The sequence below is a fragment of the Corvus moneduloides genome, chromosome 4 (genome assembly GCF_009650955.1).
Source record: "Corvus moneduloides isolate bCorMon1 chromosome 4, bCorMon1.pri, whole genome shotgun sequence".
In the NCBI taxonomy this organism is placed as follows: Eukaryota; Metazoa; Chordata; class Aves; order Passeriformes; family Corvidae; genus Corvus; species Corvus moneduloides.
In genome coordinates, this window is record NC_045479.1 from 9,236,391 (window position 1) to 9,258,170 (window position 21,780).

The window sequence follows — 21,780 nt, forward strand, 5'->3', positions numbered from 1 at the left end:
ACAACGGCACAGCTTTAAGTCCAATGCCCTTCTAACCTTTACAATTAATTACATCTTCTCAATGATATACAGGCCTCAGTCATTTGTAAGTTATTGAACTTTAAAGCCATTAGTGGTTGCTCAGCTACACAGACACATGCTCAGGAATGCATACAAAAGAAGTGCTAGACCTAAGACATATATAATGCATTCCCTGTATCTGAGAAATCATGATTACTAATACATCCGAAATAGAAATACTTCACATTTGATCAAAACATTTAATTCCTAAATGTTCTTCCCCAGTTTTAAAGACACTATTGTGAAAGAGTCCCTGATATGACAATACAAAAAAAGTTTTTCATCTAAGCTCAGCCTTAAAACTAAAAAGGCAAAAGAACATGCATCTGAAATTAATCTTTCCTTTAAAAGAAATTAAAGAATGAAGGTGTCTGTCAAATCGGGATCCTGGCTATTCCTGACAAAGCACATTAGGCAGAGGACAGCCCTAAATTGCAAAAGCAAGTGCAAAATCCTGGTTCCTGCCTCCAGGCCTGCAAGGGAAATAGGATGTGAGCATCCATGGGCAATATAAAGACCCTTTTCCTGGAAGAGAACAGAATGGCCAAAGCAAGGCTGAAATCAAAGTGTGAAGCACTGCTTTTTCTTCTTGAGGAAACTCACACCTCCTTGCTCAGCTGAAGTCATCACTGGTTTTCTCAGTTTAAACCACATTTCATTATTGGCAGGAGCAACTGCAAGACACAAGTAAAACTCCTTACAGGCAAAGAGAGAAGCTGAGCACATGGACAGAGAGATCTTCAAGCACTAATAAGAATATAACTCCAATGACAAACTCATTTCTATAAGAAAATTCAGGTTTGTCTTGCAGCCATCAAAAGATCATTTAAATGCAGCACAGCCAAACTCAGAAAAGCAGCACACACAATACTGAAAAAGAGAAATCTCAGTATGTTGTGCAGAAGAACAGTAAATTACCAAGAATACGACACAAGGAAGTAAAAGCTCTCTAGTAGAAGACCTGAGTCTCACCTGGGTGCTCAGAAAGGGTAACTTACTTTGCCTCCCTGTTCTTTGAGGGACAGGGATTTACAAACTTTCACCAGGCACTGAGGGAACTAAAACCTTGCTACAAGCCTGCATCTCAGTTTACTTCACTGTTTTGATTTGTATTATCAGGTACTAGAAAAAGAGATAATTTTATTTTAAGGTACCACCCCTTCCTGAAACACTGTGGAGAAGTCTTTCAAAATTGGAATGTGTGTGCGTTATTGTATTCACAGATCTTACAAGAAATAGTAAAACTCCTCTATGGTATGATTAAAAAAACCCTACCAAAAATGGAGAAACTAGCACTGAGAGAAAGGCAAGGGAGGAAAAGATTTCCTATAAACCAAGATAATTCAAAAATGCTAGGTTGTCATGGAAACTGCTCAGGGAGGGTCAGCCAGTCTCACCTTTGGCTGCCAGGATCATCTGTCAATGCCAAAGCACTGCAAACACCACAAACACATACTCAAAATTCACCCATCAAAATCTTTCCAGCGCAGGCCAGTACTCTCCACAGCGCACCGTGAAATGAAGCTCTCTCCTCAAAGAGGCTCATTTCATCATGAAACAATTTGATTTAGGAACCAGTCTGATTTTAGTCTACTGCTAGATGGCAAAACCATCTTAAAGAAGAGAAACTCAGCCTAATTTTTCACCTTTCTTCACTTCTCAGGCACCAGTCTCTCCCATGGTCATGTACACATTCTAATTGCAAACGGAGATTTAATCAGCACTGCAGCATTACAGCTGTACTAAAACTATCCAAGGTAAAAATGTTCAGTTCTCAGGGTTCAGCTCTACTTTCACAGCAGATATAGAGAACAGGCAAGTATAAGGAGAAAAAACCAGCCCAAGAAACTACAATCAACCCCTCACCCTGCACACCTGAAAATGAGAAAACAAATTTACTTCCCAGGGGTCCTCAAGGAGCCTAAGAAAGGAAGTCACCACAGAGACACATCCAGATTTACATCTTGAACCCTGGTCTATGGCTACTCCAGCTCTGTTCAAGTGCCAGGCTCTCCTCCCTCCCCCGAATCAATAATTGCAGCCTTCACAACTATAGGAAGAAATTCTAGGGAATCTGTGCCTTGAAGAGCTCTGGAAAGCTGTAGGTCACTTGCAAAAGCCCTAAGCCTATGATCTGCACCTCTCTTCAGGGAGAGAGGGGTGAAAAAAAAAAAAAAAAAAAAATCACTATTTTGGGGCATGCTCAGCTCTAAATGCTGAACCTGCTGCATGTATATGTCAGAAATTAGCCCTGCACAGGATCAAAGCTGCACAAAACCAATGGACCTGATGAATAATTTCAGTAGGTTGTTTCATCTGGGTTATGTGCTGTCTCCTTTCTAAGACCAAGCTAAATAAAAAGTCTCAATTTTCTCCCCTCTTCCCATCCTTTTTTTTTGCCTGAAAAGGCAGAGGCAGAATGTTCCCAAAAGACACAGCACCAGAATGGTGGTTTAAAACGCAAGATGATATTGACAAGCGTAAGAGAAATGTTCTTGTATAAAGTTTTTTGCATACAACTGGACAACATACTGTAGCAACTTGGTTAACAATATTTCTAATACAGTGGGGGTTTATATTCTGTAAGCCCAATACATGTTATGGCTGACTGGGAACATAAAATTTGGTTTCTCCTGTTCAGGGAGTGGGACAAAAGAGCAACAGTTATAAATTCTGAGACGTAAGAAAAAAGTGGCTGAAAAAAGTGAACTGATGATTCTGAGTATCTCTGCATGAGAAATCCTTTTAATAAGGTTCTGGGGTGGATTTTTAATACCATTCCTTTACTTACCCTTGGTAATTTACTTTGACACACTGGAGTTTATCTGTGCATATCAAGTATTTTTGAACAAGCGCATGGATTCATGTCACATTCTGACTACATATAACCAACCCACAGCAGTATTATTAAAGCTTCTCCTTATACTGAGGGAAATGGAAGAAAAGCATCTTGTTTGTGTATTGGGAAATTCTTATAAACAATCCTGCCAGGCTAAATTGGGAGCTGTTTTTCACATAAAAGCAACAATTTATTTTAACAAGGTTCACAGAGACACACAAAAATAATCAGCAGAGAGCATGAAATAGCATGAAATTAAAGAAAACTCTGAACATAGCTGACAAGCCTGGAATAATTTTTAAAATATAAAACTCCAATTAAAAAATTATTTCTGTATACATTTTATTTGGCCTATTTACACTAAGCTCTGCTGTATTGTTTCTTCCTCCATTTACCTTTGTCCTAGAGAGATGATCTGCATGAAAGATGGTTAGTTATGATCCAGCTAATTATCTCCCAGTGTTAATTTTGATCCTGTTAGTGTACTACAGCAACCACAGCACAACATCACAAGACCTACACTTACAAAATGTAACAATTTAAAATCATGTACATTAGTTCACAATGAGAAACTAAAAGCAGTTTCAGGTAAACGCTTGCAGCTCTAGGTCTTGATCATGTCTTGAGTTTTAGGGCTTTCAACACCCCTAAAAACAGGGCATTATTTTCAGAAAGAGATTCCAGGTGTATGTGTGTATAATAAATGGACATCAGACTTAAAAAAAAAAAAAAAATTTTAAGGGGTTGTTGTGCAATCCTATTAGCCAAATACTTAATGATCAGTAATGTCAGAAACATTTTAGAGACAACAGAGGAGGTAGGTATCTTTTTCTCTAAGAAAAGGGAACAACAGAGCCCCCCAAAACCTGCAGAGAGTTAGTGACAGAGACAGAACTGCAACTTAAATTTTATAAGTGGAAGTAACCTGCCCTTGGGTCATGAGAATCTTCGTTTTTTTAAATGTAGAGGGCATTTTCCAATCACTTTTATCCGTACTGCAAAAGCAAACATAGTTTCAGAATTTGCCACCCCTAACATCATATAGTGCAACTGGAAGAATTCCTTTCCCTCAAAAAGCTACTTTGTGCTTAATCTAAAGGATTTGTTTGAAACAAAGCCTACCATCTTTGCAGGTCTTTCCATTCTCGAGAAGTTTCACACCAGTGGGACATGCACACTGATAAGAGGGCTTGGTAGGAGACATCAAACACAAGTGGGAGCAGCCACCATTATTAATTCCACATGGGTTTGTAGCTGTTAAACATAAATCACACAGATTAATGCTTCTGATAACCAATGACCTCATATCATGTGTTAAGACACATACAGCATTTGAGTGGTAGAATCAGTGGCAGCAACACAGATTAAAGGAGGAAATGATAAACACAGAACAAGTAAAAACTATTTCCAAGTGTTGAGTAGTGGGGTATTTATGGTACCAAAATGCACGAATGTTGAACGTTTCCCTTCTTGGGAAAGTAGCACTTAGCTCTAAACAAGAACCTTGTTTCAGCTCTGCTCTTCTCATTTTTAAAAACTATTCAGCATACTGGTGCTGAGTGCATACCAAAATGCACTGTAAAACCAAAATGCAAACACAGTAAATTAAAACAATGGTTAAGACAGTGGTTACTACACAGAGCTAGTCCTGCTTAGTATCATGTGCCAAATTAACACTACTTTCCACTCAGGAACTACCACGTTGACAAATAAAAATACTGTGTTCCCTGACATTATGGCACAGGAAACAGAAAAATACGACAACAGCATAAATGTGTCTTTAGGCAGAAAAAAAAGTAAGAGATGGGGGGTTTTCTTGCACTTAAAAATCCCTGCAAAAAAATGTAGAGAATATCTGGTTTTCCTTTTGGTCTTTTGCTATTCTCTGTACTGGAAAAATTGCCACCCAGCACCATACAGAAAGACTAATTAAGACTTTTGCAAATCAGTTCCAACTTGCAATTAAAAAAAGAAAGCAAGACAGCTTACCATTTGGCTGCCTCTTCTGGCTGAAGGCATGGATATCCATGGGAGAGAAGATGTTGGAATGTATCTCACGCAGGTCCTCCCCGGAGTACTTGCTGCAGGCCAAGATCGAATGCGTGTTCCAGTCAGTCCAGTACAACGTGTCCCCGAACAGTGTCAAAGCAAAGGGATGTGGAAGGGAGCCTTTAACCACTGCTTGCCTAGTAGAGCACAGGGAAGAAAATGAATGCTCAAACTCAGCTCATGTGACAGTTTTGCCTGAACACAGCTTCTGTGAAAAGAAGTTTGAGTACTGTTGATCAGAACTTTGTATTTATTTATTTATGGGAAATTAATATACTGCCCCCACTCTTGGGAATGATATGAAGGAACAACACAGGAATACTATTTTCAGGCTGCCTTCTGATACTGAGAAGCCCAAGAGATGCTAACTGAAATCCTTACTTAGATCTGTGGATACTTCTTATCATCTCTTGAACAGTCCATACCTGTAGGGCTCTCTGCCACCTCATGAAGCCGGGGGAACGCTAGCTGATTTTATGCAAGTCTGACTGCTACCTACTGATACACCATGTCCACCAATTTCAGCCTTAGCTGATTTCAGACTCAGAAAAACTGCTCAATTAGCTGTCCATCCATCTCTTCCAGTTTTGCTCTTTTGAACCATCAAAAAAATACTCTAAAGTAGTTTTTCACTATAAAGAAACCTTTAGTTACTTTCATTATTATGAGAATTATTAAGCTATTGTTTTTATTATAAGCAGTGCCATTAAACAGAGTTCTAGTGATTTTCTGCCATGGTAATGGTATCATTTCTGAGCAAACTGGGTCACTGCCACTCCAGGTTCGCAAACAAAATTAAAGAGTATACCCATATATTTTATGTATATATACAAAGACATGCTCATTAGCCATCACAAAAATGCAGCACAAACATTACTGAAGACAGTTTTTCTAGGTTCTTGTGATGTAGAAACTAATTATCCGTACCTAAGATCCTCAGAACTGGAATTAAGTAGCTCAATTCTTATTTTTATTTTATTCAGAATCACAGAAAAAATTTAAGATGGAGAGGACTACAGAGGTCATCTGGACCAACACCCTGCTCAAAGCAGGGCCACACAAGTACCTTTTACATGAGTGCTTCTTCCCACCTCCTTTCTTCTTAATTGCCTAAGTGGAAGTGTGTTCCCACCTAGGCAAGCTCCTGCTGGACAGTGGGGATCACCATCCCTTTCCTGAACTGGAGGCATAAGGGATTGACACACAGCCCTGCTACTCCTTCAGAAAAAGGCACACTATGAACACCAGCCTCCCAATTTTCTTCTTGCAGGGAAGACAATAATTATCCATACATTTACTGAGAAAACACCCCCACACCATAGGCATCACTTTTGGAAATACGTCTAGCTGAAGTGTGTTAACAGATGACAAAAATACTCTTATTTTCCAAATATTTGCTGTTAAAATATAACAGAAGAGTATATTAAAGCAAGAAGCTTGAAGGTGTCTTCTACCAATGACTGAGTACAAGGAGACCATAGTCATTACTGCTCTTTCACCTTAGCTTCTGGAAAAAGATGCATTATCTTTAAAGCTTCTATTTTTTTTCTACTTATGAGAAAAAGATACAGATTCCCTTGCTTGTCACTCTAGTGTTCCAATTCTACACCAAACAAAATCTTCTATTTCTTGGTATTTTGCACTCAAAAGTAGGACATATTATCTTTTCTTTCTTATCTCTGTCTGGAGTCAGGTATATATTTGCTTCTAATTAAATGCACCAACTAAGCACCTTACAAAAGACTATTGTAACATAATTTAAAGCTGAAACCTGCCAGCCAAACAGTGAAGCCAGAATGACACAACACATTCCAGTACCATACCATGAATAAAGGCATTCCAAATCCGCAAACATTTTAACCAACCCTACCCCCAAACCCTAAATGTCTTCAGATTTGAATTTTAGTCTAGAGCAGGCTTGGAGACTGCGTATTTGTGTATGACATATTGTATGACATTTCACAAATGACACATATGACATTTTGTCATATGAAACAGAAGCAATAAAAGTCCAAAACTCTCACTATAACCAAACCTGCACCAAAGACAGCATCCCCATAACAAGAGAAGCCACATTTTTATGAAGCATTCTGACTATCTTACTTTAAAACAAAACCAACCAATAAAACAAACAAACAAACAAACAAACCAACAAAAACCCACACAGAGGAATTTTACATGTGATTCATACCCACCACGAGTGGGAATAAATCTTTGAGTACAATAGCTGCTGTTAGACATGCCTAACTTTCAGACAACCATCTATTCATATGACAATGCATCAGATGAACTGTGACCCTTATTTAAACCAGCCCTTATCTGGAGAGATTCAGGAGCCCTTCATTTGACTGTGCTGTCAGTCACTGCCTTGAAGCAATTACTCCTCAACTAGTATTATTTTTCTCAGCAGATATAAAGTTGCAATGCATGAAGATGGCTTTGGGCCCAAACACAAGTGTGTATTTCTTGCATCTCATTAAGATCAGTATTACCAGTAACATGTACTCTGTAATCTTGGTTTCCAGCAAGCCATTCCAAGGTGATAGCTCACTTCCAACCAGCAAAACCAGCAGGGCTTTTTCCCCCTTGGAATATCCTCCACAGGCCACACTTGCAGCCTTGCTGAACAGCAGCCATATGATGTGTGCCAGCATGGAAGCAGTGGCTTGAGTTGAGCTCAATGAGCCTCCACACCCTAATGAGGAGCAGGAGGAAAGAGCTGAAGAGCCCAGCTGTTAAAAAACAGGGAAAGGAAGAAGAGAGGGAGTAAGAAATGACCTTCTGAGGGCTGCTGTGAGCAGCTATGCTTCAGCAAGACCTACACAAGGAACTGCAAAGCTCTGCTTTTGGTGAGCGAGACGAGGGGTCCCGACTTCTGCCTTGACTAATTATTTATTAAATACAGCCAGATGGATGAAGGGGACCAGAGTGTCACCCGTAGTACTCAGCTGCTGCACAGAGTTGGTGGGAGCAGGTGCCTCTCACCTCCAGGGTGGTGACCCACACAGGGTCAGGGAGCAGACACGTCTCCACATTTCTGGCCCTGCTCTGGGTTCCAGGTACAGCTCTGCAGGTGCAGCTGGGCTCATGGGACCTGACAGTCCTCGGTGGCAACTACACTGTCAGGCCAGGCTTGACTGGAACAAGTGATACGACAGCAAAAGGCACTCCATTCTGTCATCCTTCACCAAGCTCCTTGGGTCCTTCAGACTTCTGCCCTTGTATCATTAGTCTCATTTAGAAAGAGATGCCAGAGACGATGGGAAAGTGAGAGCTGGGGATAAGGAGTAATGTTATTCATTCAGGAGACATCTCCAGGGCTTCAGCAAGATGCAAATTGGCTCTATATTAGATGGTACTAAGCACACACTAACTTTAATAATCTTCCCTGTGCCAGGCATATAATCACGCAAATTTGCCTTAAAAATCTGGGTGGTGATTGACATTTAAAATGCCACCATCTCTGTTGAGTTGGCTGGGAAGGAAATGCACAAAGGGACAGCAGAGAAGGAAGGTGAGAAAAGAGAGAGAAAACAAGCAGTTTCCACAGAAATTAAATTCTGTGTGGAATATCATGATTTCCCAAATACAACTGTTTATCATCACAGTAATCAGAGATGCCATTACAATAAATACTTGCTATGGTAGCGTTTTCTACTGTCTGGAGAAAATATAGATCCAATTTAAATACATTCACCTTTCTATTCTTATTCTGTTAAAGAGTCTTGTGAAACACTTTGTGAAGATAAAGGAAACAAACAATAAACCAGTTAAAGCAGGAATTACAAAAGGGACTACTGAACTCTGGAATAGAATACATACATAAAACTTCATAGACAGTCTATCCAGTTTTATATTAACAATGACAAAAAAGCTCTTGCTTCAGTATAATATGTATTTCAGACAAAGACTAAACTCACTTGAAATAAAAATTAACAGCAAAATGACCAAAACCCCACTAAATTAATATCCTTTATTACAGCCAGGATTTCCTCAGTCTACCTTTATTTATTTTCCAACTAATACTAGCATTCAAAGCTATGTTACAGCTATGAAATATAATAATTCAGATCACCAAAAGAAAGCCATCAATAATCAAGATAATTTAAATTTAAAATATCTTAAGAACTACTATTTTCCCTCCTAGAATTTTAATAGATGTTTTATATCCAAGCATAACAGCAGTTCTCCATAAAAATAAACAAGTAAACACTTTCCATTAACCAAATGCCTTTTACTCTTGCTGCATTACAGTTTTCTAGTCTCAAGAACTGATCAGAACACCTGCAGAAAACCTGGGGTACTTCAGATGTTCTGGCCTGTATGTCTCTAAACCATTAACATTCCAGTTTCACAGTAGCAAAACTCCTTTCAGGTAACCCCTGAGGCTGCCTGTGTTCAGTCTCCAGGGCAGGGTGCAAGCATTTTTGACGTTTATGTTTCACTCCATTTCTCCAGTGTCCCTATGGGGGATCCCATACCTATTACCATCTCCCCGGCTATCAGAAAGGGGGGAAAAAAAGTCTGCTTTCAGTGCTCATCATATTAAAGAAAGCATATAAGAGGTTTGGACGAAGCAAATTACAATATTTTAAGCAAAACCTTTTTTGCCATCGACAGAGTGCTTAATGCCTTGAGTATTTACAAAATTGCAGGAATTAACACATCTTTGACTTGTGACAACTGGAAATGTTAGCAAGTGGCCAAAGCACTCAGAGCATGAATCAGATGAAGCAGGATCAAAGACTAAGATATTCCCATAAAATACCACACAAAGGATGCCACAAGGAAGGCAGGGACCTCTGGTTCCCTCAGCTCGCAGGATTTCCTCTCCTGCCAACCTAACAAAAACATTTGCAAAGCAAACTCAGAAAACTAGCCTAGATTTTTACCATGAATGCTGGTCCAAATATTCTTATCAGAAGACAAGCCTGCTTTTAATTACCTGAGAAAGTAGGCAGGAAACATGACTTGTGGGATATAATGCTCTCTTTTCAGACCAAAGTGATTTTGTCTTTTGCCACTTCTTTAAGCCACAATTGCCATGTGTTTCCAGAAAGAATATATAACAAACAGGTCTAGCCATGACATTTCAAATCCCACCTGCAATGAAATTCTGAAAAAGTCAATCAGAAATCAAATCATGGTTGAAAAATGAAGTCATTCTGTAGGTCATTTTTCAGGCAAACAGACGTTTTGAAGCTCCACTTTTCCAGCATTTTTTTTCAGAAGCACCTTGGGGAAGAACCAAGAAATTCACCCTAGCTCTGTGTCCAAATCATCTAATTAATTCTTTATGCAGGATTCTCTAGCAGTTTTAATTAGGGCATTATTTGGCTTCTGCACTGGCCTGTGTTGGTGAGGTATTGAAACAGGCTTCTCATCACTGACTGGTTCCTCTTCATTGCTTGAAGTTGTTAAGCAATTTTATCTCACAGAAATATACAGAAAGATATCAACAGAACATGAGATTTTATACCTTGTACATAATGTCATGTACTGTACACATTATAGGCCAATAAGGAAAAAAACCCTCTTCTAAATGCAGGGATACAGTATTTTTAGTGTTTCAACAAATCTGCAACTAATCATCTGGCAGACAGACATGAGCTGATGCTTGAAAAGAGAAACAAGAAAAATCAATGCTCCAATTGTGCAAACTTAAGACATTCACCTCTTGCAAGAGCTTCCCAGCTTTCTGACAGTTGCTGAAAGTATGTTTTCTTACAGCGGCCTCAAAAACCATCTCATTAGCACTAACACTTCCTGGGGGACCTTGTAAGTGCATTTCCCTTCAGCCAGTAATGTGTTAACTTATTAATTAGAACTGCTGCTGCAGGGTAAAGGAAGAGGAAATTAATTCAAGAACTGCCTTAGCAGGCCAACCTATCTCAGGGACTCTACTCACAGGAGAGCTGTCTGCAATTCAGTTTTGTTTAATTAGTCCCACAAAAAGCAACTGTTCCCTCTGATAAGAGCAGGGCGAGAGCTGCAAAAAAACAAAACCATCTCTTCTATGCATCAATTTAGTTCTTTAATTATTGCATTCTGACATGAAAAACTGTTCATTCCTTTCTCTCACTGGCAAATCAAGGGCATTAGTCATCAATTTCTGTGCTCTTCGTCTTTATTCTAATGAGCCCAACAGTGGAGCAGCTAGGGCTAGTAAATCCCAGGGCTAGCAGGTAATGAACCATAACCATCCCTGTAAAATTTGCGAGAGGTTTTCTCACGAATTTATGACTCTACCACATATTTAACTGAGTGCTGCTGCCAGAGCTGTCATGCTGCACACTGGTTTTAATGGCTGTGATTCCAGTCCCATTGGAAGAGGTGACAAAAACTCCATCAAACCCCAGTAATCAAGGCTTATACTTTGTTTCTCTCTCTGCATATTCCTCCCACCTGCATAATGTACTCTTTCACTTTCCAGACCCCTGCAAGCAACAAGTAAAGGATTCACGTCCGTCATGCACCTGGGATGGGGCACCCCTGGATGTACAGACAGACTGGGAATGAGATTCTGGAAAGCAGTGCCAGGGAAAGGGACCTGGGGGTCCTGGTTGATGGCCAGTTGGACATGAGGCAGCAGTGCCCTGGAGCCAGGAGGGACATCCCTGTCCTGGGGGCACCAGGCCCAGCATGGCTGGCCAGGCCAGGGAGGGAATGTCCAGCTCTGCTCTGGGCTGGGGCAGCCTCACCTCGAATACTGTGTGAAGTTTTGGGTGCCACAATGTGAGAAAGACATAAAGCCATTAGAGAGTGTGCAAAGGAGGGCACCAGGATGGTGAAGGGCCTTGAGGGAAGCGTGTGAGGAGCAGCTGAGGACACTTGCTCTGTTCAGCTGGAGGAGACTGAGGGGAGACAGCGCAGTTCCAGCTTCTCGTGAGGGGAAGAGGAGGGGCAGGCTCTGAGCTCTGCTCTCTGGGACCAGGGACAGGACCCAGGGAACGGCTGGAGCTGTGTCAGGGAGGGTGAGGCTGGGTATCAGGGAAAGGTTCTTCCCTCAGAGGGTGCTGGGGCACTGAACAGGCTCCCCGGGGAATGGGCACGGCCCCAAGGCTGCCAGAGCTCCAGGAGCGTTTGGACACCGCTCTCAGGGATGCACAGGGTGGGATTGCTGGGGTGTCTGTGCAGGGCTGGGGGTTGGACTCAATGATCCTTGTGGGTCTGTCCAACTCGGCATATTCTATGATTCAGATCAAAGTCCTTCTCTGAGATATAAATCTTAAAAGTTTTAATTCTTGTTTAGTATCAGCTGTAGAGAGATAATATTCAGACTGTAGGAATAAAAGAACAAAAAAAGTTTCAGATTTCTTACAGATTTAGAAATGCATTGCAAATTTCTAGAGAGAACGCCTTCAAAATTTTACTCATCTGCTTCCTTTTCTAAGTTAGATCTATCCAGATCTAGAAGATCTAATTTTTATGAAGACACATATCTTTCAGTAACTCATTTGCCTTTTTCATTTCAATAGCTCCAACTTGCAGAAACATATATTTTCCCAGACATGCTGACATTTGGTAAAGCATCAGAAAAACTAGTAACACTTCACAAGGATAAAATAAAAGAATCTGTTCTAATCAAGAGAAATTTAGAAATTTAGCAACAAAAACCCTCAAAACAATTAAGTAGAAATATAAAGCAGCAATTTAGAAGAATGGTCTAAAGATCAAGAAATAAAAAATCACCAGAACTGGCAGTTTCTAAATAAACCAAAGAGTCTGGTTTAAGTTAGATTACGCACTTGATAATGATCTTGTTCTCCCCCACACTTAACTCTAAAGGAAAAAACTCTGATAGTCCTCTTAAGAGGTGGTGGTGGAAAACTGTAGGTGTGGGTGTTTGTTGGTTGCTTTTTTTTTTTGAAAGGGTTGGAGATGGCTAGGCTAAAGGCTTTGTGGGTTTTGGGTGGTTCGGTGGGGCGATTTTTTCCACTGAAAAGGAAAATCTAAAAAGTTTTTGCTTTGGCTGCAGAATTAGAAACTGTAGTTTCTTTTTTATTATTAGTGAATCAGTTACTGAAAAAGATGAACAAAATAACTAAGAGACAAAATACTGCATTACAGCTGTAAAAGATCACCTTGAGAAAGCTGAATTTGTTGGATAACTGAAAGACAGTAACACAAAAAAAAAAAAATCACTTTGGATAGCCCCAGAAGATCATCTTTCTTAATAGAGGCAGAGGTTAAGAGGTCACAGCAGAAAAAAAACACCCCATAAAACCCCATTGCAGAACAGACTAAGTTCTACAGTTCTTTTTTTCTCCTCCTAATGATGTAATTGGAAAGAATAAAAAATGAAACAAAAATGCCTGGATACAGAAGTTGACTATTTTTTGAATCTTCAGAACTTTCTCACATGCCTAGGGAAAAACAGGTGCTGTTAGAATTGGTTTGTGCCTCTGAGTGCTTAAGGGACGTCATATATACTTTCCTTTCTAGGGATGACTTCCCTTTCTGCCCCTCAAATAGTAATATATTAGCATACTGTCACGACATATTCCTGATACTGAAATGCATCCATTTGAAAAATAAACCCAACCTAAATCATCAGACTGCTTTGGTTTTTATAGTTGTGTAAGAAAGAATTAGTAGATCTAAAAATCTAAATTACTTGTCTGTACAGGTCTTTATTACAGGCTTAATTAATTCCAGAGAATTTACTGCGGAATGAGGTAACTATTGGGACTCAGGTGACTTCACTTCTGTGCCATGAGGCAGCTGTTGGACACAGCTGTCACAGACAAGGCTGGCCAGCCCCTTGCACCAAGAAAGATCAGCACCTCCACAGTCTCATCTCCCAGGTTAACCAACGGCAGACCAGGGAATAAACACCTTGAAAATAAGAACAGAATACCAAACCCAAGTATATTTACACCACTGCAACAGCTCACCAGCAAGAGATAAAACGCAAAGAAGTCAATAGCAAAACAAGATTGAAAAAGTGCCAGCAGGAAACACTGAAGTAGCTCTGGAACCAAAAAGGCTGGAGACACCAGATAAAAGAAAAAATACTCAAGTTGCTACTGTATATGACAATTTTTATCCTTTTCTCTCCATTACTTGAAAACTTATGTGACAGTCTTCCTTTCTGAAAGAAAGTATCACTATGAAATATTCTCTCTTTTTGGTACTAAGTTTTCTTTCTTGTGAAGCAAATGAAGGACTACTTCAAAACAGATATCCAGAGTCCACGTTTTGAATTAAACAAGCTAGTCATAATACTTATATCCAAAGACACAAATTTAAAACTGTATCCAACTCCTGGCACTTTCCATGAACAAACACCATTACAAACATACTGCATGGACTTGTGATCGCTTACAAGGCAGAATTTAGGAGGAACTGATGTAACCTTTCAAACCAGCATTACAAAGAAATTGTGGAGTTCAAAATAAATATCACAGGAAGACAGTGAACATGTTTCATGTATGCTGCCTGTATTCCTACTCACCAGTCCACACAAAACAACAATAGATACTTATCAATAGAACAACAACAATACTTATCAATAGAATTCATTTCTTTATGTCACATTAACATTTGTGGTAAAAGGTGGGACAGTCCCTAAGAGGCCAGAACAAAGAGCATAAGAAAGGATATTTCATACCCAGCTAAACTAGCTGAAACACCACAAAAATTTGCGAAGAACAACCCCACAAAAAATCATCTCTCCGTATGACACCTTGGGCACAAGCTGTGATTTATTTGTGTGTGCAAAGAGTACGTGTCAAAGCTCATCTAATGAAGAGGGTCATAATTTAAATTAGGGATAAATGCATATATACAAAGTACCGTTTATACCCTTAATTAAGAAGTAGCCATGACTGGATCAAAAATAATCACGATTGCTATAAAACTGTTCAAGGAAAACAGTCATTTTAACATAGCTCTCCTGTAAGGACTGTTCTCCACTAATTTCCCAGCCCCCAGGATTAATGAAACCGAAATACTAATATGTGATGATCCATTTTCTCATATTATCTTCTGCATTTCTGAATACCACAGCAACACTACCCAGAAGACCTACCGAAAAGAGACAATTTTGCTACATAGTCTTACACAATTAAGAATAGAATGTGAGGATTTTTTTATGGAACTGGTTGAGGAAAGTCTTTGGGAGAGTTACAGGGTAGCCTGAAGAGAAGTATACATTCCATTTCACAGTGCTGGAAAGGTGAGGATGGCAAAGAATAAAGGTTTCTGACAGCACTGGTTTGTTTAAAATTCTTTGAGTGCTCATCTGACAATTCGCTGCAACACAAGATTACAATATTGCTTAAGCAGCATCATCTAAGAAAATCCCCACATTACACACATAAAACCAAAAACTTCTTACCTATGACTTCCATCCAGATTTGATTTGTGGATGAAATTCAGTTTAGCATCTGCCCAGTAGAGTTTCTGTTCCTCATAATCCAATGTCAGTCCATTTGGCCAATATATGTCCGTGTTAACAATAATGGAGCGGCTTGAACCATCCATCCCAGCTCTTTCTATCTTTGGCACTTCTCCCCAGTCTGTCCAGTACATGAACCTACAATTATTTGAAAAGAGAAAAGACAAAAAAAGAAAGCAGTCATGTATAAATCTACAACTGGAACACTGACTACAACTTGCAGTAAAGACAAAGGCACTCTCTGTTCAGCAGAGACAATGTCTGTGGAGCTCTGCTCTGCTGAGTAAGAGGCACATACCCTGTGAAACAAAGCAAAGCTACTTCACAAAAAGCTGAAGAAAAACAACTTAAGACAAACCCACAGTACTATGTCAGGTTATACTTCCATACATTTCTTTCTTTCCTTGGGTCAAGTGAGAAAGTTGGAGATATCCAACAGATCTTGACAACCATCTGAAAATTCAACATTCAACAGCAAAGATATTACAAATTCTCATAAAAGTACAACAGCTTCTTTAATATGCATCAGAATTCAGGGGGGGAACAGAAGAAGGTGTGCAGACTTCTAGCAGACACAGCTCCGTGTGATGCTGTGGAGTGGATTTGATGGAAGACTAATCCATTTCCTTTTATTTCCAGAGAAATTTTGAGACAAGCAGCTATGTCAACACGTTTAGAAGCACAGCTTGCATCCAGTAACTGAGAAAAACACTCTGTAAAATCTTTTAAGACTGGACAAGCAAGTTTTAAAACATGTATCATACACCAATTTTTAAACATTCATTACCAAACAGTGGGGAGAGGGAAGCTACTCAGTTGCATTTAAGATGGAAGCAAAGCAAGGGAAACCACATTATTTTGGCTGGAGACTAGCAGGGGGTGAGAGTATTTGTCCTTTTTCTGCAGGTGGTGGAAAGTGGATTTACTTTTGTGGGTTGTTGACAGAAGGCATAACTAAACTGAAGTAACACAGAATATAAACAGATCAGCCAAAGTGTGTTCACGGTGCTTGCTCTGTTTTGTTGTTGCAGCTGGAACAGACTACTGTCCTAAATTGCTTCTCATAACCTCATAACATCTGCCAGCATTACCTGCTTGTATCTGTGCTCCTCAGCCTGGCTCAGTCAAAACAATTCAGATTAGGAAAGACCTGAAGCCTTTAACTCAGATCATCGCAGAACCACAACAGGTCAGTATATGGTGCCCACATGTGAGGAGGCCTAACCACCCATCCTTTAAAGGAAAACAAATGTGCAACATATTTAAGAAACACTTGCAGATGAAGTTATTCTTGGCAAAGATTTATTATTATTATTATTATTATTATTTTTATTTTAAAGAGTCAGGAAATTCCAAGTAATATCTTCCCCCTTAATTCATGTCTACAGCATGTTTGTTTTAATGTGCAGCAATATCTGTGGACAGAAATGTAGCTGATTAACACAAATATTGTCCTATTTGATCCCAAGTGAGTCATTCTTCACAGAGCAACATGTTTATCTTAACACAGAGCACAAAAATATCTGAAGAGAACATATGAGACTTCTCCATGCATAAACAATTGCCTCCTATAAAATGGTTTTTCATCAGGAAGAAGGATAAACCCCAAATAATTTCCAGATAGGTAGCACAGTAGCAAGGCACCTGGCCAAGCTATGCAGTAAGAAAGCACATTTGAAAAAAGAAATGTTAAAAAAAGTCAGGCAGCATTTCACCTGTGAGCATGTGAGAAAGAAGAGAGAAAAAGAGAGATTTACTTTTAACTTCTTTAAGACAGCCCTTCTTTGCCCCAGCTGTCAAGTCTTAGACTTCCAAATCAAGGTTAATAGGTTCCAAGGCTCTGACCAGCCTGCCGGACTGATTTTTTTTGACTGAAACAGCTCATTAACTGCTGTACAGCCTCATATTCTTTTCTGTCTCACTCTCACCTCTCATGCATGCTGCAATTACTCAAGCAAAACCAGGTAAGGGTAGTTTGGTAAGAAAGAAAAGGCTTCCCAGACTTCACAAAACCAGCCCTATTTCATTTGTCAGAGGAACACGCACACACAGTGAACTGGCTTTAAGATTCAGTAATACTTCCAATCAGCTCCAGTGACCTCTGTGCACTTTCTTCAACAGTTTGGGTTTTTTTCACTATCACATGTTTGTTTCCCTTCACCTTGCTTGAAAGCCTGTGAATTTTAATGTCTCCATTAAACATCTTTGGAACCAGCCATGCTCCAGCTGGTGACAGCCACGCAGACAAGGTAAGGGCCATTCTTCCTCTTCCCCATCCTCTTCAAACATATTTAGTTATTTCAATTGAAAAAAGCCACCACCAAAGCCCATGGGATAGAGCAAAATATTAAGAGAAAAATAGTGTCTTGCGCTGAATCATCTAGTTACACTTTTGCTATACAATTAAAATCCAGGAATATAGATTTTAATTTTACCAGCAGACTCTGGAAATGGTTGTGAGCTGTTATAAAAATTTAAAAGAAAAACCAAAACAATAACAAAGTGTATTTCTTTTTATCTGTGCTTGTAATTCTTAATATTACAGAGTCATGCCCCCCTCCAACGCATTAAGGAACATCAAGTATTTGACATACACTTACAGAAGAGACTAAGGTTCTTAGACTTAAATAAAAAAATTAGTTGGTCTTCTGTTTGGCTGTAGCCCAGAATGTTGATTTATCTTAAAGGTTATCCCATTGATGCCATGATGACTTTTTGCCTTTTCTTTTATACCCCTGTTATACCTTTTTACAACTTCTGTATTCCTAGTGCTTTTTGCCTACATTCTTGGACTTGTTTGTTCAGCTAGGAGACTAAACATTTTAGAAGCTTCGTAGGTAGGGGTCAGTGTGCCCCAGACCCCAAGGTCCTCTCCAGAACACATTCTGTAAACCAAGATAGAACCATCCAGGGGAAGGTTCCTTGGGGATGGGGGCTCATTCAAGCCTCTCACTGGGGAATCTTTGGTAGATATGCTAATTAGCAAGACCTATAATGTTGTACCAGATCTTGTGGGGGGGCATTGCAGTGTGCATGGAGGTGCATTTGATCTGGACGTGTGCACCTAAGGATCCTTAAAATAAATACCAAGGTAAAATCCCTTTTCCCTTTCTAACCGTGTTTGACTCTTGATTTTAAGACCAGGAAAAGGCATCACTATCATTAAAAATTATGAACAAATAGAGAAAGAGTTTTGATAGTTTTTTCCTACAGATGTTTTTCTATACCTCTTTAAATCTAGCATTTTTTGGTTTTTGCATCCTGGTGCATAAGGTGAATACAGGCAATAAAACTTCCCCTTAAAAAGCCCCCAAAATCACTATGCACTGTATATTGTAACTTCACAGTTTTGATTTGTGTCAAATAGAAGGTTTTGCCATAGCAAAACAAAAACCCAACCAAACAAAAAGGATGAAACAGCACGTCACAGTTCATTCTGCACGATGAACAAATATAGTAAGTAACAGAGCTGCTTTTCCAAAAAGCCCATAAAGTCTAGGCACTCTGATGGCAGAATATCCCACATCCAGAGAAAAAAAGCTCACAGATTACAAATGCTGAGATTACATGCTATAATTTAGCAGTGATTTCCAACAGTATGCAGAGAAGGAAAGAAATTTATTGCCAGCACCCATCAGCTTTGCAAATTTCTGATGTGCATTCACCTTCCTGAATGTTTTTCAGTGGCAAGAGCAGCTGCTTAATTGGCACAGCTAATTATTTGGTGAGGTCCTTCACAGTGAATGCCCCAACTTTGCAACTGTGCTCGGTTCAGGCCCTAAGAACTTCTGAGCTCTACAGGGAGCTGCCAAACTTCAGAGCCTGCAGCAGCCCCTGCAGAGCTCATCAGCTCTGCAGTGGACCCTGTGAAACACAGCTGGCTCCAGCTCCAGCACTAACAGGACTGGCGCTCCTCTAACCAAAAAATACCAAATTAAACAAGAGGCGTTGGAGTAGTTCAGGAAAACTGTGCACAGTAAATATTTTTGGTTATTGAAAATAGCTCTTGACTTGAGAAGAGGTGTTCAGGAGTTTATGAAAACGACATTTGAGTCAAGTGACCCTTCAAGTACCTGAACAGGGACTCTTCCTGAGGCAAGTTCACAAAGGGAGGAAAACTGCAATCCAGAAGCACACAGCAGTATTGAAAGACACAGAAAATGGATTTTCAAGTAAGGGGACTTAAAATATGACAGGAAGGTTTTAGTACAAAGTTTCTCAACTGACTGCAAAAGTCAGAAAATATTTTCGGTCCTTCAGGAAAAGCAAAAAATGTACATACAAATTAAATATGGAAATAATCCTTCATAAAAGAGAGGAAGAAATATCCTTTGGGGATACAATCAAGATAAACATGAGAGAAAAGATGTTCTTAGCTGGCTGAGAACTGTACTCTTTTACAATAGCTTATCTCTGTAAATAAGTGCATTAGTTGATTGAGTGGATTAGTTGAATGTAATTTTCAGAGCTGCTTTACAATAATACCTTATGTTAATATTCAGTGCAGTCAACATCATTTTCTGTGCAAATTACCCTATCTGCAGCTTTTTGGTTGCTTTTACACCACTATTCCGCATACTAAGAGCAGCTATGTGAGGAATGGGTGTGAATTAAGCGGGGAGCTGTTAACATCCTAACACACTGGATCTTTTACTTTTTAGCCTTATTTTAGGTTCAGAAGCCCACAGGTTGCCAAGAGAGCTGCAGTTTCCCATTTCGGGTAGGCACGGCTGGCTCTGAACCACATGCCTTAAGCATTGCTATGTACACTGGACAAAACTAAACCAAGATTTCTTACACTGAAAACCAAGCCTTTATTATTTCACTCTTCTGCAAGGCCATCAGTGTGTCTAGTAAATGACTGAACGACCTGGATGTGCTGAAAATGCCTGACAAGCAAGCACCAGTGGGCCCAGCTGTAACTCTTTAACTGTCCCCACCCTGACCCTCCATCCCCATCCCTTGCACCTCGGGGAGGGTGGAGGACAAGCACAACTCTACAGGTGCTTGGATCTCAGCTACTGAATTTCACAGCCCAGACCATCAGCACCAACCCAGACAGGGGTCTCTGTCCAGTGACTGGAACACAATGACCTGTGACAGGCACACCTCAATATGGCATCACCTCTCACACAGCAGGAACCTGTGCAGGAACATTGGGGCCACTGTGGATAAATTACTGTAGACTCCGTAGCTCACTTGTCAGGGATGCAAAAAGACTTGACTGACAGGTGGGAGAAATCCATGTGCAAAATTCCATGTGTAAGTCTACTATACACACCAGGCAAAGCTCTACTGGGACAGATATTTCATAAGGCATACAAACATTTTGCCCAGTATACTCTATACTGGTTCCCTTAAGATGGAGATGCTGTCCTGGCGATAGCACTTCCATGCAAATGACTCCATTTACCCTAGGACATCAGGCAGGATACTAATGAAGCAAACCATCTGTAACAAGGATGGCAATGTGAGGATTTCCACTTTAGAGCTGGCTTTAGTCTCCTAATCAGACCTTATCTAGCAGGAGAAATAAAATTATCACAACTTCCCTTTTCTTGGAATCGATTTCTAAAATAAGGGATAAATGCAAACATTCAACTTTTGGAATGAAGAAAAGCTGGGATGAAGAGATCAAAACTTGATGCTTTGTCTCTAGCTCAGTATCAAGAACAAAGTAAAAAACTAGAACAACATTTTGTAGATGGCATTCATAAGCCCTGAAAATAATGCTTTAGAAAAGCCACTGAAAATCTTTTATAAGAAACCAACATGGAAGCACAAACCTACATGATATTCTCATTTCATAACTGAAAAGAAAAAACTCAGTATTCAAGCTAGTTACCATGGCCTCTGTTTTCAGGTATTCCAGTTTAAAGAAAATGCTGGGCAATCTGACAAAACAGATGAGAGATTGTTTTTAATTTTCACACAGATATTTCTGAGGGTCTGTAGGAAGTAAGGTTTGACTTAGCTGTCAAACCAAACACACAGTGATGCACTGTAGAGTCTCATGCATATGATTGTCCTTTTGGCCACAGATGCCCAGGAAAAAGAGAAAGATGTTGATTAAAAAAACAAGAAGCAGCTATTTTTTTGCTGAATACTCACAAAGGCAGAATTTTAATTGTTTGAGCAGCTGGAAAGGTCTCTTGCTCCTTGAACTTGTAAATTAACCTTTTCTGTCTCCAGACACAAAAGGTCTAATGACATGCCTTCCACAGTTAGGAAACAAAAGCCATTTTTTGGTTTCTCCTAGAGCAAGCAGGAAATAAAGCTTGTCAAAACTTAGCAGCATTTGAAAAAACAGCATTTGAAACAACAATTTTCCCAGATTAAGCCAAAAAATAGGGATACAATTTCCTCTCTCTGTTACCGATTAACACCATCCCTTGCTGACTGCAAGACGGAAGCAAGATGCAAATGTGCT

General features: G+C 39.7%; 1 protein-coding gene across 4 annotated transcripts in view; it reads right to left on the reverse strand.

Annotated features, from left to right (window-relative positions):
- The window catches only part of LRP6 (LDL receptor related protein 6), a 122,238-nt gene that overhangs the window by 56,118 nt on the left and 44,340 nt on the right, over positions 1 to 21,780 (reverse strand). For all 4 annotated transcript variants that reach the window (XM_032105811.1, XM_032105810.1, XM_032105814.1 and 1 more), the window contains exons 3-5: positions 15,291 to 15,488; positions 4,889 to 5,085; positions 4,022 to 4,153 (exon numbers count right to left, since the gene is read on the reverse strand). In XM_032105811.1, coding sequence (XP_031961702.1) covers positions 4,022 to 4,153; positions 4,889 to 5,085; positions 15,291 to 15,488 — 527 coding nt within the window. The remainder of the gene's footprint in view (positions 1 to 4,021; positions 4,154 to 4,888; positions 5,086 to 15,290; positions 15,489 to 21,780) is intronic.